The 26189-nt window shown below is 34.8% G+C and overlaps 1 protein-coding gene across 4 annotated transcripts in view; it reads left to right on the forward strand.

The window, feature by feature from the left end:
- LOC136042125 (protein Spindly-like) overlaps positions 1 to 26189 on the forward strand; it is a 97474-nt gene that overhangs the window by 31256 nt on the left and 40029 nt on the right. For 2 of the 4 annotated variants that reach the window (XM_065727032.1, XM_065727031.1), the window contains exons 2-4: positions 10897 to 11059; positions 18268 to 18401; positions 24341 to 24523. In XM_065727032.1, the coding sequence (XP_065583104.1) occupies positions 10951 to 11059; positions 18268 to 18401; positions 24341 to 24523 (426 nt within the window). In that variant the 5' untranslated portion in view covers positions 10897 to 10950. Of the gene's footprint in view, positions 1 to 6149; positions 6168 to 10896; positions 11060 to 18267; positions 18402 to 24340; positions 24524 to 26189 lie in introns of those variants that run through there. The other 2 variants (XM_065727033.1, XM_065727034.1) reach the window with 2 other exon arrangements.

Below are 26189 nucleotides of genomic sequence, written 5' to 3' on the forward strand. Positions count from 1 at the left end.
GAATCATTATATTATGGCCTAGGCATACACTGGTCTCAAATATAACATTCATTTAACTGGCAAATTCACCTTACCCTCCCACTCCCTAATGATCAAATTTCTACCCTTTATTGTGTATAGGCCTAAGCTAGGCTACACTGAGCTTTCTGCTTATCTTCAAATTCATTTAATGGCTAGGTAAATATGCAGAGTAACATGTCTCTACTGAAGGAAACATGCTTAGAAAAAGAAAGGCATTTTGGATTGCTAGTTCTATGCTCTCTCTTATTGTCAAAGTTGTGTTGATGACAATTCTTGGTACTTGTGTATTATTCAGAACACACTCAGTAAGTGAAGTTAACTTCTTTTGTGAAACAAACTACAATGCAGGTAGATTTTAATTAAATATTTTATATATAGAGTTGGTTAGGTTAGGTTAAGTTAGGTATTTGATCTAATGTATCCTACCCCCCCTAATGTGCAAATATATAGCCCAAACTTTTGGTAAAGCTAATGAAATAAAACAAAATATGATGAAAATATAATACTTTATTAAGGAAATTGTAAAATTACAACTGAACATTCTAACCTAACCTTTTGTCTTTTAGTTTTGTCTTTGTGGTTATGAAAACAGATTTTCTCATGAAACGTACCTGCATTATAGTTTGTTCCATGAAAAAACCTAACTTCACTTATTGGGCATGTTCTGCATAATACATAGGCACCCAATTGCCCCCCCCCCCTTACAGCTGCATATAGGCCTAAAAATGCATTGTTCTGTTGTAAACCTGTTATGCTATGTAGACTTGAAGTTATCTAGTTTAGTATGAGTGGTTGTGTTGAGTATCAGATGAAAAAGACCATTTTAGATGAGATAAATATAAAATATAATGTAGTGAAACATTATAATTTTATTAATGTAAATACTGTATGTTGCTATTTCTGATATATAGGTCAAGTCTTTCTATCTTGTATGTTTTTCTTCTGAGGATAATGCAATGTTTGATCAATTGGTTTCCCTTTTAAAAGTTGATATCTTCTTTCACAATTATTGTTAAAAGAGAACAAAGAAACTGTATGTTGCTTATTCTGTAGCAAGAATTTTGTAGTTTTATTGGTTTATTTTGTAGTCTCTGTAACCTAAAAATGTATATGAGACCATCAGAGTACGGGAGTACTGTCAAAAAGAAACTTTAACCATAATAAAAGAGCATAAAATTATCAATTTATAAATGCCTTTCTTTTGTTTTACCATGTCTCCATAGAGAAACTACTCTTCATATTTACCAATGGTTTATGAAAACAATAGAGTGTTCATTATATACACAATTCAGGGTATATATTTAACCATTAGGGGTGGGTATAAAGTAAGTTTGCAATGGGAATGAGTGTTATATTTAGATTCAGGATTAAACTCTGATTCTGAACTGTATTTCCATTTCTTAGCAATCTCAATAATCAGTTAATAGAAACATTACACATTCCTCATTGTAGAGTAAAGGCACCAATGATTCAACAGTACAAATTTTGGAATTTTTGGAAATTTTCCTTCAAAACAGAATAACTGCTTGGCTGTGAGATGCACCCAGATAAAAAAGAACAGTCAATTCAATCCATTTCCTGTTTTCAACACAAAAAGATCTTCCAACATTTTTTATAGCTGTGTAATGTTCAAAAAGTTGTTACTTCATTATATGCTCTTTTTTTTTGCAAAAAGGTTGGCATCAGCACTAATGCATCAAGAAGCATTTGATCTTCTCTAAAATGTAGCTGCATTGGCTTTTTCATCATAAACTTAAGTTCAAATGGCAGCTAATTTTACATTGATGAAACTATGTTTCAAATGTTGAATCTTCTTGTCAGTTGAAGTGGTGTATCAAACCAACTAAAAATATTCCTTCAGCTGAATTCAACTGCAAATATGGGCTTCTATTATGATATTTATTTCTTTTGAAAATATCTTGTAGTAACCCTGTCAAAATATTCAACAGGCAGAAACAGGCCCTGTTGAAATATAGGTGATTTGGTCAAACATTCACTGGAAATGTAATACAGGTGGGAAACAATTGGTGTCAAAATTCAAAGGTCCTCTAACAAAAACAGAGTTATGTTACAGGGGGGAGGGGGGATTCTTAGGAAGTGGCGTTTAAGGGATATACAAATCTGAACATGGGAGCAGGGTAGCTAAGGGATATAGACTAAGAGGGTTCTATAAACAAGTCCCTATAACCATGGAGACAGAATCATTACTGTGATGTTCAGGTCTCCTGAGTTATGCAGATTCCCCTGGGAATGATCCAATAGACAAGAGGAACTGTACCTGATACCTTGACTCATAGACAAAGACAATTATTGACAATAACTTTATTTTCTTACTTCATATACAACTTCAGATAAAATGACTTCAATATGTGTTAGCTGTGTGTTGTGCATTAACGACAGAACTTTACTGAATACTCTCCTGGCTTCCAGGTCCGCCTTACATATCCAGAATCAACCCAGATTTCTAAATTGAGCACTGGGTAGATTGCCCTCAGAAATGTTGCAATAAAACTGTTCTTTTTATTATCCAACATATGGTCTAACCTCCTCACAAAAGAGTTATTTTCATAACGAGGGTTTTCACCTCTAGTTTGTTTACCAAACCAGTAATAGAAATCTGGTTTCTAATTAGCTTGTTCAAAAGTTACATTTCTTAATCTACTTTGATAGTTTTAAAAGTATCATTTTTTGCTTGCTGCAAAACTTGTGCCAAAAGCACAAATCATATGGAATGATGAATTTTGATTTTAAAATCTTTAGACGTTTAAAAGATTCTTATTTTAAAACTTTTTAAAGTGAACAAATGAGGAATTTGATTCTGAGTTTTGTTTGGGGGGAGGGGAGTTGCTGGTTCATATGTCACAGTTGTCGAATTTATGAGTACTTCCTCAACAAAGAGAGATTTTGATGATTATTATTTCTAATAACATTTCACATAAAAAAATCATTTTTCTTTTTAAATCATAGTTTTACTGATTTGATGGTAGATTTTTCCATCATCTGAGGAACTGTTGCTTGGCCCCATTCTATGTTCATATTTTTAAGGATTTGACTTTGTTGATCACAACACCATATTTCATTTACCACTGAATAAATTTGAAATAGACCCTCTCTTAGCAAATTTTATGTATGTTTTTTTTTTAGATAGATTCCAAACTGTAAAATACAAAATATTCCACCTGAACCCCTCCCTAATTAGCATGGAATTTCTTAAGGAAACTTTAAGACCACTCTTATATCTAGTATTGATTAATGAAATTGGTAAGATTCCCTCAGAGGTTTTAATATGTAGATGAGCTGCTGATCCTTGAAGTATGCCATAGAACTATCAAAAATGAGCTTATCAAAATCCTTCCCATGTCTGGGATACAGCTAAGAACTTACATATGAAAGTAAATTCCACTAAGTCAAATACAATGGCAATAAACTTCTTAAAATTCTTGAATTCCAGTTTTGATTTATTAGACCCTGTCCCACCCTATCATTTTAATATATCTCTCTTTTAATACTCCACCATCTTGTATATCAGTGAAAACATCCCAATCTTAAGACGTTGAGCTGAAGCTACCATATGTCCACACTACAAAAGCAAGAATCAAACTAAAAGGCGACACTGAAATCATTTGAGATGAAAAAAAAAACTAAGCATTTAACAATCTTTGAAAGTGTGCAGTATTTTATGGTGTGATATTGGTTTCACAATGACCTTTTCAAACAGTTTATGATAATGACCTGTAAGGAGGGATCAACATGGGCTAATAGTAACCAAGGCTCTAAAAAAAATCCGTCATCCTTCATTTGCAGAACATGTCGTAGCCATCTCAACCTTTCTTTCATTATAGCCCTGGAATGTAGGATTAAACCACATTTTTATACAGACTACTGTTTGAAATATGGTCAGTCAGACGGCTGTCCAGAACAATACATGGGTAATTCCTCTGGAAAACATTTAGTAAATCTTCATCCACTTTTTAGAGTGCCCAAGCTTCAGAGCCACAGACCACTATCATCATTTATAACTTACAATATTGTATTCTTGGTTTGCAGACTTATATTCCCATAATTATAAACTTTTTTTTTTCCTGTGAAGAAACACTCTGATCCTTGGCTATTCTACTTTTAACATCTTCACTGCTTCCACCATTTTTACTAATAATACTATCAAGGTAAGTGAAGCTGCCCACCTGATCAATCTTTTTGTTACCCAACGTCTACTTTTCGTCTTCACTTATGCCTAGCCTTAGTGACTTAGTCTTTATAACATTGATTTCCAAACCTATTCTAGCACCCTGAACTTGCAAAACCTCTAAAAGTTCATTCACTTGGCTCAAACTTTCATCTAGGATGCTTAAATCATCAGTATATTCTAAGTCCAGGATAGTTTTTCTTCCCCATTTGATTATGTGGTCTTCTATTGCCTTTCCTGTGCTCTTTAAGACAAAGTCCATCAGAATGATCCATATAAAGGGGAATAGAACAGAACCCTGCTTAACTCCTGATTTAATACAAAACCAGCCACTAACCTTCTTTCCTACCTTAATAGCAGCATTTTTATTCTTATACATAGTATTAATCACTTTAATGTTTGTGTCTGGCTAGCTTTGGAACCCTATGTCTGAAGGATGGGGTTCAATTCCTGTTGTGGCCAGTTTTATGGTTTTGGACAAGGGTCAGTGGCATAACTCTGTAAAGTCAGCAGGAGTCAACCCAGCTCTAAATGGAGATCTGGAGAAGGTAATTAGGAAGGGTGTATGAAAGCACCTGATGACAGGCCCCAACCTCCCATTGCTCTTACTGGTTGAAGGGCCTTAAACCAGAGATGAGCACCACCAGTTGGGACATTAAGGGTCTAGTGCTGTTTTCTTTACCTTTCTTTTAGCCAAAAGGGTGCATTTGAAGTGATAGTGACAAAATTTGCAATCATAGATACAAAACTCCAAATTAGGGTTAGGTGGATGTTTAACCCTAATTTATTTATATCAGCCATTAAATGTTTTTGGGGTCAGTAGCTGTCTGTGTATTGAAGTCTTGTCTATGCTGTCTGTGTCATATGTATGCGGTGCTAGGCTTATTCCCTCCACCCCTGCAGAAACCCCCTATCTCCCATGGAAAATTTTCCCCAGATGCCAATTTAGCAGTCAAAAGGGAAGTAAGGCATATAAAATAATTAATTTTAGAAAAAAGAAAGAATCTTGGAATACACTACCTAACTAGGAACTTTAAATATACTAAAAGTTTGTATCTGTTCTGCTCCTGTGACCTAGTTTGGGATCTTGGCTCTATCATAAATTCCTTTCTCTATCCCTGTCCCCAACAGGGAAATCCTTGGTCATCTGGCTTTGTATTGGCATCAGGGTTAAACTTTCACTAGCTTTCCTTACCAAAACTGTGAGTGCTAACAATGCTGCAGGTGACCCAGAAGAGTGGGACCCTCAAGGAAATTATAGCCAAAGAAAACGAAAAAACACTTAATTTGAAATCTGACTAATAGATAATTCTTCTGATTTTGGTCTATTTTGGCTAGCTTTTTTGGGCTTAAAAACCTCTTCCTAGCTAATTTGTCTATTATGGGTTGCCTTTCTGTAGTAGCATAATATTTGTAATCGTGAATATATGATGAGTCAGGGATAATTGGCTTGAGATTTTCTGTGCATGATTTTGACACTTGTTAATTGAAGAACATTGCCAAGTGAGGAGAATCACGTTTGCAAACAAGATGGGCCCAGGATTGCACAAAGCCTCTCTTCAAATGGAGGTCCCGGGACTTCTTGCTATTGGTATCTAAGCTGGATCTGTGCTTTGTGTAGACTGGAGGAGATATGTTAGTCCCTGTCCTGCACTGGTTCTGGGACCGCTGATTTTCCTGGGTCCAAAATAATTTAAATAATTTTAAAGAATATAAAAAATGCAACTGGGAATGTTACAACGTTATCAATTAAATAACATAAACACATTTTGACTGACGAATTCAGCCGCTTTGAACTGGACTTATTAGGAGTTTCAAAAACTCAGTCTCTAGTTCAGGAAACATGAAACTAAGTTATATAGAATTTATTTACTTGGGCAGGAAGAATGGAGTATATTGACAGGAAGTAGAGCTCAAGATGCAAAAGGAAGCTGCTAAGTCATGTTTATGACTTAGGAAGGTATAAATAATAGAATGCTAGCTGCTAACTTTATGACTAAAAAGTGCAGGTCATGAGTCATAGTAGTGTATGCCCTGTAGATCTGACAGCAGGAAATAGAAGTGAGTTCAGATCAATTTTTCTTAGAGCTACAGGAACAAATAGACAGTGTCCCAGGTAGAAATAGGGTGTTTTAGTTTGACATCATAACACCAAGGTCAATAGAAACAGAGATAGATAGCATCATAACCTAGATAAATTTGGTACAGGAAAAGAAAACAGTAATAGTTGCAGACTGTTGTAATCTTGTAGGTATAATAATCTACTGTTAGCCAATATGGTGTTTGGTCATAACATGGCCCATAAGTTGATATGGTATTCACGTGATGGTGAAACAGCAAACCTTATTGATCATGTTAGAATAAATTGAAGACTGTAGGATCAATTCAAAATTTTAGGGTATATAGAAGTACTGTTATTGATGTTAAAAGTAAAGATCACCATCTATTAGTGTCTAGGGTTAATTTAAAGCTGAAATTTCGGAAAGATAACTACCTCTTAGGAAGTTGTGATGCTGTTAGTCTCCAGGATGAGAATTTGAGAGAAACTTTCCAGTAACAGTTGAATACTTATCTTGAGATATAAAAATTTTACAATGTGGAAGATGGTTGGAATAATTTTAGAAAAATAATTTGTTAAGTTTGCTGATTGTGTGTTAGGGAAGAAAGTTAAGACTGCAGCTAGGAATATTAGTGAAAAGGCTTTGTGTTTAATAGAGAGGAGAATGGGTTTTTACAAGAATTATCTGAGTGATAAATTATATGAAAATAAATGGAGTTGTAAAGAAAGTGGAGAAAGCATTAAAGTATGAACTAAGGAGGTGTGAAGTGGAGGCAATGGATAAAATTGGCGAGGATCTGGAAGATGTATGAAAACAAAGAAAGGAAACAATAAATGAAAAGAGAAAACTCAAATAGGTGAAAACAAGGATTTTATCAGCCAGTAGCAAAATATGAAAAACAAGCAAATATTTCGACAAGGACCTCCGCCAAGTCGTCCTCAGTGCTTAAAAAATAAGAGAGAGGAAAAAGAAACAAAGAAGAAACAACAACACAATCTAACCTTCTTAAGTGAACTATATGATAGGAAAAAAGACACTGAATCAAACAACAAAAACCAACTTGAAATCAATGAAAGAGAAGTTACCAATTAGATTGAATAATTATCCTTTGCCTTGCAACAGATTTTGCCTGTGTACAATTTCGGTTTTCATTAGATATGCGGACAGGTTGTCTTAGTTTAGACTGGGTGAAAATATTCATAGAGTCTTTTAATATTAAATTGTTATAAATTGGGCTTAAGGAAATATCTCCTGTGTCTCTATTTATAGCCAAATTTCTATTTATATGTTTTATTATCTCAATTGCCTCTTTAAAAGATTGTGGTCGGCCATTTACGGTAGATATTAAAGTTGCCTCTTCAAAATGTACTAAATGGTCAGGATTTTCGTATATATGCTAGGCCAGAGCTGAATCAAAGTTGTAATTTTTATTTTCCAATCTCAGGGGACTTATCTATTGAAATTTTGTGTTCATGCAATCGTTCCCCTAGTTGTTGATGGGTCTGCCAATGTAAAATTTTCCACATGAACACGGGACTCTGTAGACACCACTACCTAGTATAGGGTCTGTTTTATCAGTTTTGAAAGAAACAGAGAGATTATGTTTTTTTTTAAATTTTTCCAAGTTTGTCGCTGGATTTCGAGGCGTATGATAATGTAGTGAAAGTTTTTTTCTCAATTGCCAGTGTAACTGAATCAAGGGGGACGGGCTCCCTATTTTCCTGTTTTACCTTTTTTAATCGTCTATCTATTATATTTTCAATGAGATTGATTGGGCAGCCATTGCAGAATAGAATATCTTTAACATAATCTAACTCGGATTTTACATGATTAATGATTACGTGAACATATTTTTAGAACCCTGTCGACTAAAAAAATTACTACCCCTCTTTTTACACAAGGACGGTGATTTGACGAGAAATGTAGATACCGATCATTATGGGTTGGCTTTCTATATGTACAAAATTCAAGGCTAGGAATACTTTTTATAATTAAAACATCTAAGAAAGGGAGCTTTCCTGAATCTTCCAGTTCTATTGTAAATTGAAGATTCGAATCAAAAGAATTCAAATGTGCCAAAAAATCTTTTAGAGAGCTCTGACCATGTTCCCAAACAGCAAGAATTTCATCAACAAAACGAAACCAGAGAGAGTGTTTTAAGGGGAAACTATTCAAAGCAGACTGTTCTATCAAATCCATGTAAAAATTTGCCAAAAAAGGAGACAAAACAGTGCCCATGGGTAGGCCCTTGGCCTGAAGGAAAATTTTTTTTTTGCAACGAAATCTGTTGCAAGACAAAGGATACTTATGCAATCTAATTGGCAACTTCTCTTTCATTGATTTCAAGTTGGTTTTTGTTGTTTGATTCAGTGTCTTTTTTCCTCTCGTACAGTTCACTTAAGAAGGTTAGATTTTGTTGTTGTTTCTTCTTAGTTTCTTTTTTTCTTTTTCCTCTTTCTTATTTTTTTGAGCACTGAGGACGACTTGACAGAGGTCCTTGTCGAAATATTTGCTTGTTTTTCATATTTTGCTACTGGCTGATAAAATCCTCGTTTTTCACCTATTTGATTTTTCTCTTTTCATTTATTGTTTCCTTTCTTTGTTTTCATACGTCATGCATAGCCAGTATGGTCTCAGAACGTATTTAGATCTGAAAGATGCAGCTAGATGGCATAATAGTAAAATATTTTACTGGGATGTTGATGAATTGAGAGGGAGTAGTCAACCCAGACTTGTCCCAGTTAAAGATACATTATGTATCATTTTGTATTTTCCCCAGTAACATTTTGAGAATGTGCTAAATCGAGATACAGTTGCAGGATAAGGTAGGCCTATAGAGGAAAATGAAAAAAACTTTGTGGTACCTTGGATGTGAAGGAAGATTTGTATTGTGAGGAGAAATTAGTGACAGTACTAAAAGGATTAAAAAACAATAAGGCTCCAGGCGCTGATAGTTTGGTAAATGAGTTTCTTGAATATGGTGGCTCTGAGGTTAGAAATAAGTTACTAAAGATTATGAGTACGATTTTCGAAAAAGGGGAAGTATCTAATGATTTTAGAAAAACCTTAATTAAACCACTGTATAAGAAAGGGGATACGAGTAAGTGTTGTAATTATAGAGGCATTAGTCTGGTCTCTGTACACAGCAAATTACTTAGTAACATGATACTTTTTAGAATGAAAGATACTGTTGAAAAAAGTTTTAAGAGAAGAACAGTGTGGTTTTAGAAAAGATAGAGGTTGTGTCGACCAAATATTATTCTTAGGTTAATAATCGAGAAGTACCTGAGTTACCTAACACCTTTGGTCCCCAGTTTTATAGATTATTAGCAAGCGTTCTATTCTGTTGATAGAAGAGCTTTAGCAAAGGTCTTATCCTTATATGGTATACCAGACAAATACATCAAAGGGATTAGTGCTATGTATGAGAATACTACCTCTGCGGTTAAGGTAAGAAATGAGGTTAGTAGCTGGTTTTGTTGGGTTCTGTTCTATCCCCTTTAACATGGATAATTTTGATGGACTTTGTCTTAAGGAGAACAGGAAACGTAATGGGAGACCACGGAATCAAATGGGGAGGAAGAAATCTCCAAATTCGGAGCATGGACGCTCCAACAAGTGGATGAATATTTACTAGATGTTTTGCAAAGAAATTGCCTACGAACTGTTCTGGGTACCCGGCTGACTGGCTGCATTTTAAACTGTAGGGTATTCGAAAAATGCGTTTCAATCTCGCTTTCTAGGGCTATAATAAAAGAAAGGTTGAGATGGTTAGGACACGTCTTACAGATGAAGGATGACAGATTGCCGAAGATTGTCCGTTCCGGCCTGTGGTGAGTAGTTAGCAGTAGTAGTAGTAGAAAGAAGTATAGGCAGTAAGTTGCTGTTAAAAAATCGAATAGAGATAGTGGGAACAAACGAAAGCCGTTAGTGGTGAACAGGGCAAAATTAGCCCCCCCTTCCTGCTCCATCCGAACCAAGAAATTCAATGTGAACTAACCAAGATAGTCAGATGGGCCCTCCCCCTTGAACGACCCAGATTGGTACTGTTTTCCCTGGTACTGGAAGTTACGCCTGGATATGCCCGTATTAAATTCTATGTTTTTTATAGTGTTAATAAAAGGAACAGTCCTTTCATTTGTTTTAATTCTTCTTTAAATTTTTTGGCGGCAGGGGGATATTTGCTAAAAATTTAGAATTTACACAAGCTTTAATTTATTTTTTCTCTGAAAAGACCAAGGTCCCCTATAATTGCCTAGAATTTTTAGGTCAGAATGGCTAGAACTCATCCTTTATTCACTTTCATTATAAATAAGAACAGCCGTTCCAACATAAATTGACAGAATATCTCCCTCGAGATCAGTCCAAGGGATACGCATATATTAATAGTTAGTACTGATTTGTTCTTTGAACCTATAATTTTTTTTTTTGATTATGTTTAACCCTTAGCTTTGTAAGCTTAGGTTTTGAACTACTAGTAGAAGTTGAATTATATTTACATTTCTCTTCTCGGGACATTTCCCTTAGTTCTTTTGACCTTGCTGTAGATTGTTGTTAAAAAAAAAAATTATTTTGAAAGTGACTATTATACTATTTCTCATTTAATAATTTGTTATTGTCTTTTTTTAGACACTAAAGGTACTAAACAAGAGACGCTTCTGGTGTAATTATTAAAATTCTAACATGAGTACCAAAGGAGCTGAAGGTACTGCAGTAAGAAATTATCCGTTGGAAATGTTTCCCCAACAGATCAACAAAGGATGGAAAGGATCTGACCAAAAGGAGGAAAAAGGTGAGGGCAATTTTAAGATTTTCTTGATATGAATAGGTACTTCAATTGCTCTTACTTTTATACACATGGAATATAGATAAATTGAAAATATGTCTGGGAGAAAAGCTTAAAAAGATTACGGACAAAGGTGCCTATGCCGTACACTTGTACGGTTATTGTTGCAGTTTAGAGGTTCAGGTACAATATGGTGCATTTCGAAATTTTTTGGTATAATACAAAATTTCGTGTACATTTTAGCTTTACTTGCTCCTTTCTGATACGGATATCTGTTTAAGTTTTAGTTTATCAGTAATTTTCTTCTGGTTACGGCAAATTTTTAATATACTTTTCAGACAATATAAATTAATGTCTTGCAGTGCAATTTTAGTTGGAAAACTGGTGCATTTATTTCAAAGAGTTGGCATAGTTGTTTGTGGATATAGTAAGCTGAGTAGGAAATTGAATAAGAGAAAATTAAATCGGGTTCTTTTTGTCTTGTATTAGTACTTTTTAACGTTAGCTTGTTTGTTTTATTTTATGTATGTAATACTCTCTAAGTTTCCTTATTGGATAATATTAGCATGTTAAACTAAAATGTAATATTATACACAGATCCTTTTCTAATTTTTCTGTGATAACATGCAGGTCTAGTTCAACATCTGTGGCTAAAAGTTTTAAAGACTTAAAGGAACCCTAGCCCTAGTTAGGGTTGTTGCGCTAGATTTGGAATCCTTTGTCAGAAGGGCAGGGTTCAATTCCTGGTGTGCCAACTATTTGGTTTTGGACAGGGTCAGCGGTGCAACTCTGTAAGCTCAGCTGGAGTCGACCCAGCTCTAAACAGGTACCTGGGGATGGTAAGTAGTAAGGGCATGTGAAAGCACATGATGACTGGCCCCCAACTTCCCGTTGCACTTACTTGCTGAAGGGCCTTAAAACGGAGATCAGCTCTGCCAGTTCAGACTTTAAGGGTCTAGTGCTGTTTACTTTGCCTTTTTCAAGCCAGAAATTTAGGGGAGTCTTGTTACTAAAGACGTGTTTGACTGATAGTTCAAACACGGCTGTCAAGTGTAAATTTACAGAACTTTGTTTTGTTTGCAAAGTTTATATAATTACATTTACTGGGCAATAATGGAAAAGGGTATGGAAGCTTCTTGAGTGGAAAATTGTTAGAAACATTCAAGAATTGGATTTTTAAGGTTTTTTGCTAAATTTTTTGGTGAATTTGTGTCTGGGCCATTCTTTAATTACTATATTTTATTGTAAAAAAAGAAAAAGAACGTTAGTTCTTAAAAAATAAAGCTTTCATGCCCAAATATGGAAGTTTGAAACTTTTTTTTAGAGTTGTGGGTTTATTTATGCCATTTCTGGCTGAATAATGGGAAAAAAAAATTTCTTTTGGAAGCATGGAGCGGTAAAAATGTCGAAAAGCTTCGCAGTTTATGCCACATATATCTGCAAAACTGGTAAAAAAAAACTGTCTTTTGGTATTTCATCATATTCGTAGTATTCTGAAAAAATATCACTTTACTGAAAACTGAGCTTACTTGAGTATTTTAGAGGATTAAACTTGTATGCTAAAAATTATTTACTTCATGGTTGGTGACCGATTATTGAGAGCCTTAGAAACTGGTTTTATGTTCTGCAGGATGAAAGAGGACTTTTCCTGTTTTGTTGAGTCGGTTTTGTGTCTTCATTAAAACGCTAGTTTTTTCAGAATTTTACGAACTACGAGTCGCCTCATTTCAACTGGTCTTGCAAATATATGCTGCATAAATTGCAAAACAGTATTTTTTGTTCGCACAAACAGTGCGAAAAACTTTGTTTTTAAATTATTCTTTTTTCGTTTTTAGGCTATAAAAAAATGCACAATCATCCTTTCAAAAGGATCATGTATCAATATCAACTTGGACAAACAAACTAAAGAAGTCAATACGAGTTTTGTTAAAACAGAGCATTAAATATAGATTTTGCTTTGCACCTCTCTAACTTTTTAAAGCAAAATCTGCAATTTATCATGAAAAGAGTTCAGGGAGTATAAATCATGTTCAGGATCTTTGAAGGATTGCAGATACAAATATTGTCTTATATGAAAAATATAGATAATTAGAACACCAGAGTACATTAAAAGAAATTTAGATTCTGCCACAATTCTGGGAAGAATATGGAAGTTTTCATAAGAAAGTACGTGCCGGGAACTTTTGCTTCTTGGACTTGTAATATCTTAGGAGAAGGGATCACTAAAATCCTAATATTATAAATGACGTCAAAACCACTGGCCAGTTCTTGGATACCACGACAGGATAGGGGAGGTATAACCCTACTTTCGAAAATACCGCATGGCTAAACATATGAACGATCTTACTATGTCCTAGTGAACTTTTGCGCTGGGGAAAAAAAGTACTATAAACATATAATAGTTCAGGCTCTTTTTCAAATTTCCTGGATTTTTTTTTTTTGTAACTACTTTTGCTGAAAGGATAAATATATATAGTGTTCTTCATTATTTCTGAACAAGTCTTGAATTTAAGTGAGTACATTTTTACTGGGTAGTTTTTTTGTTTTTTTTTTATCAGGCAGGTGTGCAAAAAAATATTTCATGATTAACTTTCACTATAGAAATAAACATATTACATCTGTATAGTAAGGTGAACGACACGTGGGAGGAAGAAGTTTATTTTAAGTTGGGGTTGAAAGGGGAAGAAATAGAATGAATTTTGAACTTAGTGGGAGGTTCGATTGATATTGGGGAAAGAAAGAGAAAATTGACAGGTTATAGTGTTAACTCAGTCCCTTGTCCGATGTGTGGGGAAGATGACGAAGATATTTCTCATTTTTGAGGGAACTGTAAGGTAGGCGGATTTGAGAAATCAGTGTTTTTCCTTAGTATTGACAAATAAAAGGTGGGTGGAGGGGATTGTAGGATAACAGGTTAAAATGACATTAAGGAATCTGGCTAAGTATGTTGAAAAAGGGCTGATACATCGTGAAAGTTGTGTCTCTTTATAAACAATTTCGGGAAGATTCATATATAAGAATGTTCTTTTTTAATTTATTTGTGTTTTTCTTATTGGTTTTGCTATGTTTATGTTCTGTTTTTTTTTCTATGACAAGATGGCTTTTTTTTGGAAATATACCTATACATACATACATGAGAGTGGTTATTCTAAAATCAAATTGAATGTTTTTTTTTATCGACCAATTTTTCTTAAGGCTATATTTAGTGTTCACTCACTAAGGGTGCAGGAGGGAGGAATGGTGATCGACGGATATTATGATGGTGCCCTTATCATGGTTCCCAGCCTTCCTACTCCAGTAATAGCACCACAAACTGTCTTTTTGGGGGGTATATAGTACTTTATCATGTTTTTTAGGCGAATTAAAAAAAGAGAAAAACATGTAGAAATGAGGAATAATAGGGGACTATAATTATCTTCTTTTGTGTCTTCGACCATGATGATTTAAATGGTGCATTTTTCATTTTGATCAAACGATTTTCGAGATGTTTCAGACTCTTTTTAAAATACGTATAAATTTGTTTTCACAATAAACTTGTACTGTAAGATTGATCAAAACAGTAATTATCATTTACTGAATCAGCTTCAAGTGCCAGTTCTCCTCGCTGAGCTGTATTTCTCAAAACAGGTTTTTGAGCTTTCGGTCACTATGGGCCGGATTTGAATTAAATCAACTGTGGAAGTGATGAAAAACTTGATTGGCTAATTGGAATGAAGCCAAGACAAATAGTCTCAGTGAGAGGCAAAGCTGGTATAATTTCACTTGTTCATAGGTAGTATATCATCCATCCTAGGACAGAACGAAGGTAGATAGGCATGGAGTAAGGGTAATTCAAATACTCTGTTAGTCCTGTGAGCCATCTGAAGGCGATTCGTGACCCCAAAAGAAAGATTTGTGACTGACCATGCTCATTCTTTACTCAGTTGGAGCAATTACTGCAATCATTAAACAGTTTTGATTGTTTCATTTTTGTCTTTTATAAGAAAATAAAAGTAGAATTTCATCATAAAAATAAAAGTTTTGAATAATGTTTCGGAGATATACATTCTCGGTTTAAACTTGTTATTTACCAACTTATCATAAGGACTGAGTTTCCGCAATTTGTTTAGACTGAAAAAATTCTCAGTAAATTTCAGGAAAAAATCCTAGTTAAAGACGGTTCAAATTTGAAATTATATTCTCAGCTGCATAAGAAATGATTTTTTAACTTCATTTTTGGTTTTAGAATATCAAAGTAAAATTGCATTGTTTCTATTTTAATTGATTATTGCTAAAATTGGTTTTATTAAGACAGGAGGTAATTGATCATAATTTGTGTTGTACATTTACGGCGAGCTTTATTTACACTGCATACAAATCTATATATCTCAAGGGCAATCACTAGAATAATGAGGTATAGATCTGAATACGGATTGTTTTTCCTATGGACAATTATATAATGCATGTTCAAGAGTCGGTAAACCCGACAATCTATTTATATGCACAGACAATGAGACAGCGAAGAATGTTGTATATTCGCCAGTTTTACGTAGTTAAAAACATATATATATATATATATATATATATATATATATATATATATATATATATATATATATATATATATATATATATATATCACAGGTGGGACACAGGGACACAACTACAATGGCGCGAAAAAAGCCAAAAGAAAAAACCTAAAAAGAAAAAACTTAAAAAAAAAGGAAAAAAATAAAAAAGGTAAAAAACTAAAAAGAAAAAAAACACCGGGACACAGGGAATATAAATGACGACCGAGACACAGGGACACAGCTGCAACGGGGACGCCGGGGGCACAGGGGGATATATAAATGACGACGGGGACACAGGGAATGTTCCATTAGCAGTCACCATCAACATAGCTCAAGGGCAATCATTAGATTAATGAGGTATAGATCTGAATACGGATTGTTTTTCCTATGGACAATTATATATTGAACGTTCAAGAGTCGGTAAACCCGACAATCTATTTATATGCACAGACAATGGGACAGCGAAGAATGTTGTATATTCGCAAGTTTTACGTAGTTAAAAACATATATATATCTATCTATATTCACAGGTGGGACACAGAGACACAACTACAATGGCGCGTAACTAATATGGCGCGTAACGACTTACGCGCGCGGGGGGGGGGGGCTTGTGGGGCGAAGCTCCCCCACCAACTAGGTGTTGGGGTGGCGCGAAGCACCACCCCAACAGCTAGTTAACTATATAAAAAAGAAACTGATTGTGATTTGCTAAATTGGATGCTAGTTTCTTGACTATATTTGCCTCCTTTTGATTGCTGTACTTTTTTCTTTTTTGATAAAATGAACTAAAATCATAGTAAAGTATAGAACCATATTTCTCACTCCATTGAAACTGTATTCCTCAGTTCATCCTCTGGACAGAGCTTGCAGAATTATCTCAGGCGGAAACAATTCTCGGCAAATTTCAGAAGAGAACGCAATAGGACCGAGAAGAAACATACAATTTTAGTGATAACCACAGGTGTAATTTGCTATGGGGCAGGAGGGCAACAGTTCCTCCCAGACCTTGATTCTCCACCCCAGACCCGAGTGTGCCCCCCAGCTGAAATTTAGTTTCTTAAGACAGTGAACCAACAAAACCTATTTGAATATTTCGGCCCTATATCTAAGGGCCGTCTTCAGCAAAGAAAGTAATAAACAATAACACACTTATAATAAAAGTTCTCAGTTAAAATATTTTTTTTTAAATAGCCTTGGCATCATTACTTCTTAACGAAAAGTTAACTGTCTTGGGAAAAAAGTCCTCATTATTCTCTCTTCTGTATTTGTATTATGGAAAGGCAGTGTGGTCTTCGTCATTGTTTACATTTTCATTTGATTTTGGGAAAATTGGCTCCAACTTTGCTCCCCCCCCCCCCTCCGGGTTTTGACGAAATTACGCCACTGGTGATAACGTGATAAATTTCTGAAGAAACATAAAATTTTGGATTGAGCGGTCCAACATTTAAATTGGGTAATCAGCTACATAAATTTTATTTTGTTTTCACAATATCAAGTTAGTACTGTGTTGTTTATAATTGAAATGGCTAGTGCTTAATTTAGTTTAAATTTATATTTAATCTCTGATTTAAGTTTAAATTGGTTATTTATTTAAATTTTGTGCTAAATATATTCATATTTGAAATGGTTAACGCTTAATCTAATTATATTTGATGTGCTGTATTTATGGTGAGCGTCATGAAATTACGCTGAAATTAGATCAACTAAAAAAAAATAAAAATAAGCCAATAATCCTTGCAGCTCTAAGCCTAATGCCAATACAGCAGCACAAAGGTGTTGCAGCGCATGCTTCAAATTTAGCCTTCAGTTTCGTAACTCTTGGAGCACTTTATGACAAGCAAAACGCTTGATATTTGATTTTAACTTAAATTATTTATATTAAATATTATAGTACTAAATTTATCTTTTTTAAGATAGAAGACAACTGATATTATATTTGATATTTATATATCAAATAGGACAATGTAATTGGATTAACTAGAAAAGAACAAAAGAAATCACTACTAATTGCAGCTCCAAGCCTTATGCCAATGCAGCAGCGCAACTTGCTGCAATTTTTGGGCTATTGCCTTCAGTGTCGCAACTCCTGGAGCGCCTTTTAACTAGCAGGTCTGACCAGTAGTAACAAGAGTTTCAAGGCATGGCTTTATCTACTGCGCTGATCAATTAGAGCGACGTATTAACTCCTCTTCTATATTTTATTGATTCAGAAACCCAGCGCTGTCTCCCTGATAAGGTGCTGCAGCTGCTTACAGAAAGTGCATATTTTGGAAATGAAAGAGACGAAGAAATATAAAATGGAGGACAATAGAAAAAAGTAGGTTTTCAATAGACTGTGACCAATTTGTTACTGAATATACAGATCCCGTGCCCTGAGATTTTAATTAAGTTTGCAAATCTTGTAGACGTACAAATTTCATCATACAGATTCCGGGATGTGTTTAAAGGCTCTACTGACTGAGATTGGGATGTTCGTAAAAGTTGCAGTCAAATTGTAAAAATTCTAGCATGAAGCGCCGCAATAGAGAACGGCACATGAAAGCGCAGGAGTATTATTATATTTGCTTGTTTTCGTACTAACTAAACATATTTGAAAGGGATGTGTCAACTCTGGGTCTTGCTTTAAGTTGGATATATGTTTTAATTTGGTTTGCTTTTTTTAAGCGTCGGAGAAGGAAAATGAACAGCTTCCGAAAACTTCAAACGAGGGTACAATCAGAAGGGCATTACTGGAAGATAATTTGGCTCTTTTAAGACAAATAGAAGATCTGAAAAAAGAACAAGAGAAGCAGATTGAAGTCAGTATATTTTGTTTGTCTTTACAAATTGATACATGCCAAAGAGATATTCTATGTCAGTCAGAACATATGTGATAGATTCTTATGTGCTTTATTCATATTTTAGAAATCCGTCTAGTCATTGTTGAACACCAGTTCAACTTATGTTCAAGGGGTGGAAATGTGCATTCATGACCACTATGAACAATCACAATGCTAATTAGTTTAATTTCTAATTAAGAACGGCTGTAATTTTAATTTATATTCTCAGCTGCATAAAAAAATTATTTTTTAGCTTTATTTTGGGTTTTAGATTGTCAAAGTAGAATTGCATTGTTTCTCTTTTAATTTGTTAATGCTAATATTTCTTTTAGACAGGAGGTAATTGATCATATTTTGTGTAGTACATATAGGGTCAACTTTATGAAACTACAAAGCAGTTGGATTATTATTAAATTGAGATTGTCAATAATTATATAAACTATTTTTTAACTTTTTTTCATGTTATTGAGTAATCATTTTTAGTTTCCAATAAATACCTAGCAATTAGTCAGCCAGTTATAGGACATTTCCGTTTATTTCCTAAGCATCGTGTTTGATGAAAAGCGTTCATTAAAATATTGTTGACCTAATCAACTTAAAAGTCTCTGGGAGTCTCAGAATCTTTAGAAGGCTAAAAAACAAATTTCAAGGTCCTTTTCTACAGCCATGTTCAGTCTTCTGCTTTCTTAAGGTCCTGGTATTCGGTTGTCAACCTTTCCTGTGTCAATAAAACCGCTTCCGAAGCGTTATGACAAAGTTTATTATTCGGGAAGGGCCAAAGAGTATGAGTAACTTATATGAGTGGGAACTGGTGCTGTTGTCGAAAAAACTCAACAACATCAACATCATCTAGCTTTGGGGACACTTGCCATTTTTCTCAAGCTTTTTTCTCAAGCTTTGAAATCATTTTTCTGTCGGGAACAGAATTACAACACGCATTACTACCCTTGTTTTATCTACCAAACTAATTAAATTAGTTCATCTTATGTTTACGGCAAAAAAAAATCAAGTCTGGCCAAACGCTAGATGGCGTTTACAGTTTTATGTCTGTGGATGCTAGTACTAATTTCTACTCTTACAAATTATCCATACTTTCTGGTAAGGACTATTATTCAAGAAACTAGCCATTCTTCCTTTAATTTCTTATTTGATTTGAAAGATCTTTATCTACTGTCGTAGACTTCTTACACTTTTCTACATTTGCGTAGCATCAATCATGCTGCTCTGTGTTATGATATAACTATTATTTTTTTTATCAATCGTCTTCGTACGTCCTTATGCCACATCATTGCGGCCTAAATTCACCCCCTGACAGCTTCTCACTCAATAGAGTGTAATTGAAAGGGCTAGTGTCCTTTTTAATAGTCGAAAGTGATTTGAGGGAAACTAACTCCCCTCCCACGCCCACCATTTCCCAAAATCCATCCAATTCAAATTTTCAAATAGCCATTTTGTTCAACGTTATTTAAAGGTCCGGAAACTATGTCTATAGATCTGGCGCCCAGAGTCCACTCGAAGTTGCAACTCGTTTTTTTCTTCTTTTTATGAAGTTGATGTCTTCGGAATAGACTTCGACGTTTATTTGAGTTTGTGAAATCATATGATACCCCTTACATAGCTTTTAATTTCGACTGTTTTTCAGGTGGGCGACTGAATTTCTTTTTATTTTGTTCATATTTTTTTTTCATCTATATTCTTTCCTGGTCGTGTAGCCTTATGGCCATGTTGAAGTTTGTTTTTCTTGTTCCTATAAATTTATTATTTTACAAAAGAACTTGGAACTTAAATAATTAAACCTCATGATTGTTCTATTTTTACAAGTAGATACATACCACCTAGAGGCTCAGTGCTAGGTAGAACATATGTCATTGTATCTCGCAGACTTGGCCAGGCCATGATTTACCAATAGGCCCACTAGACCCGGTTCTAGGGTTGCAATAAATAATCGCTGAGGGATTTTTTTTTTAACAAAACCGGACTGACGGATTTATCGTTAAAAAACTCAGTGGATTCTGCCGCCGCGTAGCCTATTCTCAAAAAAAGGGATTTTAAAACAACACATGAATCCCTTGGTCACTTATTAACTATCATATGCCTCCCCAAAATGGCACCTGAGAGTTGGTTATTACTTGTCTCTATCATTTCTTTTGGCTCATCCGTTGTGTTCTGTTCCGTGCTTTCACTATCGCCGAACTTTTGGGGATTTCCCCGAAAATGTCGCAAAAACGGACCGGCAGAGACACTTGGGCCTAGAAGTGTCCCATCTTTAAATTCGGCCCTGGACTTGTGGCTGTATATTTTAAAGGCAATCTAATCATACCTGAACACAAGTTCGACTCTTAGTTTTGGTTACCCCCTCAGCCCGGGATAAATCAAACTTTATTTCACTAAGTTCCGAGTCTACACAAAATTAAATGTTTTTCCAATTACATGGTATCAAGTATGGTGTTTTCAAGCATATACATATAAGTTTGATGTTGCTCCATACTATCAGTTTAAAATAAGACGTTTTTTTTAATTGTTGAAGGTTTTACGAATATAACATGTGCCTGTATAATTGGTAAGTGTTTTTTAAGTCTAGAGGGAATTCGTTTATTTTTATGTAATAATCTATCAATGGTAAACTATGCTTGAAAAGCCTAGCTAGCTGCGGATAGAGCAAGGTATTTAGTTTTACAACCGCATAATTATTATGGGTTGCTTCCCTGTAGAAGCATATTTTGTGTACATATGAATATATGATAAGTCGGAGGTAATAGGCTTCAAATTGTCTGTGCAGGATTTCGACTCTCGTTGATAGAAGAGCATCGCCAAGCGTGGAAAACCATGTTGTGACCAAGATGGGCCAAGATTGTGCAAAGGCTCCATTCAACTAGAGGTCTTCTTACTGTCCGGTTCTAAGCCGGTTTAAGTGCTTGGTGTAGGCTGTGTACTAATAAGGTGTATTAGTACACATTTTGCCATGATTCGGGAATAGTTGCTTTTCCTTAGGTCATAATTCAATGATATAAGAACCAACCGTCTTGGCGCAAACGAAAAGCGGGTGGTCTCCGAATGGAAATGAGGAAGATTTATGAGAAATGCAAAGTTCCTAGGAGGGTGTAAAGAGGGATATTTCGAATAAATTTGAATGGAGAAGGAGCTTGTTTAGCTGTGTTGGCCTCAGGCGGCTTGGTGCTGCAGTGAGTTGTGTAGTAGCAGTAGTAATAGTAATTTAGAGAAATGTTCGGAATCACAAATAGGAAAATTTAGTTTAATTTTCCTTTCAACTTACTCAAGAATGGAATTACGCTTGGTAAATTTCCTAACAGAAGTGTTTTATAACCATCTAGATATAGATGAGAGAGGCTATCATTCTTAAAACAGTGTTTACCATATAATCCAAACTTAGAAGAATCCAAATCTTCAAGGATAATGAAATGGATAGAAAAAGTTATGCGGAAGTTGCAGAACTTAAGCAGGTTGTAGGGGCCCCGAACCTGGGTTTGACATGGATTTTGACATTGATTGTCCTGTTTGGAAATTGATTGACTATTCTAAGCGTAATTTATTTACGAAATCAGTTATTTTAGTCTTCTTGAGCAGTAAAACGGATTAAATTCCCCCTCCCCAGCTCTTAGGTTTTTTCAACCTCTTTAAGGTTTTTCTTCCTTTTCAAAAATTATCCTAAGTTTACTCAGGGAACTGAGTATGTTCTATAATATGCTTTTTGGTCATGCTGAATGTGATAGTGCAGTTATCATCGGGGTTTTTAACCTCTTTTATGTTTTTTCCCTTTTTCAAAATTATACTAAATTTTCTCAGGGAACTGAGTATGTTCTATAATATGCTTTTTGGAAATGCTGAATATGATAGTGCAGTTATCACCGGATTTTTCACCTCTTTTAGGTGTTTCCCCTTTTTTAAAATTATCCTAGATTTTCTCAGGGAACTGAGTATGTTCTATAATATACTTTTTGGTAATGATGAATGTGGTTGTACAGTTATCACCGGGTTTATAACCTCTTTTAGATTTTTTTCCCCTTTTGAAAATTGTCCAAAATTTTCTCAGGGAACTGAGTATGTTCTATAATAGGCTTTTTGGTAATGCTTAATATGATAGTTCAGACATCACCGGATTTTTCACCTCTTTTAGGTGTTTTCCCCTTTTAAAAATTATCAAAAATTTTCTGAGGGAACTATGTTCTATAATATGCTTTTTGGTAATGCTGAATATGATAGTGCAGTTATCACCGGATTTTTCACCTCTTTTAGGTGTTTCCCCTTTTTAAAAATTATCCTAAATTTTCTCTGGGAACTGAGTATGTTCTATAATATGGTTTTTGGTAATGCTGAATATGATAGTGCAGTTATCAGCGGATTTTTCACCTCTTTTAGGTGTTCCCCTTTTTAAAAATTATCCTAAATATTCTCAGGGAACTGAGTATGTTCTATAATATGCTTTTTGGTAATGCTGAATGTGATAGTGCAGTTATCACCGGATTTTTCACCTCTTTTAGGTGTTTCCCTTTTTTAAAAATTATCCTAAATATTCTCAGGGAACTGAGTATATTCTATAATATGCTTTTCGATAATGCTAAATATGGTAGTGCAGTTATCACCGGATTTTTCACCTCTTTTAGGTGTTTCCCCTTTTTAAAAGTTATCCTAAATTTTTTCAGGGAACTGAGTATGTTCTATAATATACTTTTTGGTAATGTTGAATGTGGTTATACATTATCACCGGGTTTATAACCTCTTTTAGATTTTTTCCCCTTTTGAAAATTGTCCAAAATTTTCGCAGGGAACTGAGTATGTTCTATAATAGGCTTTTTGGTAATGCTGAATATGATAGTTCAGTTATCACCGGATTTTTCACCTCTTTTAGGTGTTTTCCCCTTTTAAAAATTATCAAAAATTTTCTGAGGGAACTGAGTATGTTCTAAAATATGCTTTTTGGTAATGCTGAATATGATAGTGCAGTTATCACCGGATTTTTCACCTCTTTTAGGTGTTTCCCCTTTTTAAAAATTATCCTAAATTTTCTCTGGGAACTGAGTATGTTCTATAATATGGTTTGTGGTAATGCTGAATATGATAGTGCAGTTATCAGCGGATTTTTCACCTCTTTTAGGTGTTCCCCTTTTTAAAAATTATCCTAAATATTCTCAGGGAACTGAGTATGTTCTATAATATGCTTTTTGATAATGCTGAATATGATAGCGGAGTTATCACCGGATTTTTCACCTCTTTTAGGTGTTTCCCCTTTTTTTAAATTATCCTAAATTTTCTCATAGAACTGAGTATCTTCTATAGTATGCTTTTTTGGTCATGCTGAATGTGGTAGTACAGTTATCACCGGGTTTCTAACCTCTTTTAGATTTTTTCCCCTTCAGGGAACTGAGCTCGTTCTGTAGTATGCTTTTTGATAATGCTGAATATGATAGTTGGAATTATCACCGGGTTTTCAATCTCTTTTAGTTTTTTCCCCCTTTTCAAAAATTATTTTGAATTTTCTCAGGGAACTAACTTCTTATGAGGATAGAGTTTTGTATACTATTGGTGCAGATTGATTTTTAATTAGAGCTTGTTACCCTAAACCGTTTGATGTATAGGATTTATTGGCCACTTGGCCGAGTGGCAATAATTCTTTGTTATGTTGCACAGTGAATATTTAAAGTATAATTTGAAAACTAAAACTCATTTTATTTTCCTTTTTTTCTTCTTTTATTGATGACCGATTGTGTGCAAAAAATATACTTTTGGCAAACATTCACAGTAGAGCAATAAAGCTAACATAATATTCTTTCTTTTTGCAAAATGGCTTTGCAAGTACCTATGCGAAAGACTAAACAGCTTGTAGTCATCAATCCAGGCAGTATATTCTAGACTATTTAATTTTCCAGGGATACCTGAAAATAGGGATATCTATTTTTCAGGGATACCGGCAGGAATGCCACAGCCTCCGCCAAAAGTGCGATCTTATGCAAAAAAATCAGCTGTCGATTCTCAGTGAGAACGAGTCACTACGCACTGAAGCACAAGGACTCCAAAAAAAGTTTGATCAGCTCTCAGACCAAAAAAAGGATTTGAAGCACGAATTGGAAATACTGATGTTAAAGGTAGTTTGTTTGGTAATAATAAACGGTAAATAAATAAGGATACATATGGTATTGATGGTAATAATCAAAATTGTATTTTAAACTCTTCGTACATGCACATTTACAATAAGCGCAAAAATGAGACGCATTTACTGCTCTCTACTTTTCCAATTTAGTTAAATTTTGTAATGGATAAACTTTTAACGTGTTTTTTTTTTTAATCTATAACTTTCAAAATTTATATTCCAAACTTGTTACCAATGGCGGATCTATGCATGTATAGGAGTTGGGTGTGAAATCATCCTTCTGTCTCAGCCCTAAAAACAGGAAACCCAACCAAAATCACAAACAGATATGGCTTGTAAATGAAGATGACAATACTCCCGGGCCCATTAGAAAATGCTCCTTTTTATATGTTTAAATTTTTCTTTTAGTTTTTCAAAGAAAAAAATTTTGCTATGGGCCACAGAACCAAACATCCTAGCACTTTCAAGTTTCAATCTAGTTTGCTTTTCAATCTGCCTATTGGTTTAGTCGGAGCTTTCCATTGGATTGCAAGAACTTGGTCCAAAAAGACAAAGTTTGGAGGAAGAGCTTCAGGTAGCTGTCTCTGATGTAGACTTTAACCTCGGCATGCTTATTGTAGACTCTATCTCAGTTGCTTTATGCGATTAATTTGGGACAAGAGGCGATGGGTAAAGTGGAACCTGGCGTACGAAAAAGTGATTTTTGGTTCTAGGCAAAACTTTTCTTCTCCATCGGCCCAAAACTTGATCCATAAGTCCTGTGGCTAAGGGTTCCCCAACATAGAACAGAAAAAAATTGTTTTCCCCGAAAATTGAGCCCAATAAAAGACAAAAAAAGTTTATTTCTAAGCCCTTTAAAAATTACTTTAACTGCTTAAAAAGTAGTATCGTAAGTCCCTGGGTCAAGGCAACCGTAATGTGCACAAATATGGGGTTCGGGACACGTGGCCCAAAAAGGGCAAATTTTTTTCCTGATCAGGTGTCAATTAACCTCAATAATTCTTTAGGGGATAAGAACCCAAATATACATGAAAACCGGAAAATTTTTATTTCTTTCAAAATTAAGTGTTAAAGTGGCCGAAAGTTTTGCCCACCCCCCCCCCCCCGAAATGTGGAGATTGAAACTGGCTCAGAAATCTTTCCCGACCGGATTGAGACTTTCAAGAATCGTTGGGCCAAGGGGGTCTAGCTTTTCGGTGGGAGAGATAAAAAGGTCGAAAGGTACCCAAATATTGGTCAATATTTCTTTGTCCCTGGTTTACTTGAAATTTATCGTTATAAGTCCTCATGCTACGAGGAACCAAAAAAACGTTTTGGAATATGATCCTTTCAAAAATTAGGCCTGAAAAGGGTCAAGAACTTTTTTTTCTTAGTCCTTTACTCCTTGGGTCAAAAGGCCTTCATGGCACAAGACAAAAAAAGGGGGGGGGGAATATTGACTCCACCGAAAAAAGAGCTATAAGAGGCCCAAACAAGTTTGTTTTTTCAAAAGCCTTGAAACTTATACACCACAGTTATTGGGCTTTAAGAGACCCTCATCTACAAAGAAAATTAGACATGCGGCGCGGTTTTTTCTAATTTGCTTGAAAAATTCAGCTAAAATTTCTTGTGCGAACGGGAAAATTCACTCACACAACAAAAAGAAATATATTAGTTTTCCT

This window comes from Artemia franciscana, unplaced genomic scaffold (genome assembly GCF_032884065.1).
Source record: "Artemia franciscana unplaced genomic scaffold, ASM3288406v1 PGA_scaffold_67, whole genome shotgun sequence".
Classification (NCBI taxonomy): domain Eukaryota; kingdom Metazoa; phylum Arthropoda; class Branchiopoda; order Anostraca; family Artemiidae; genus Artemia; species Artemia franciscana.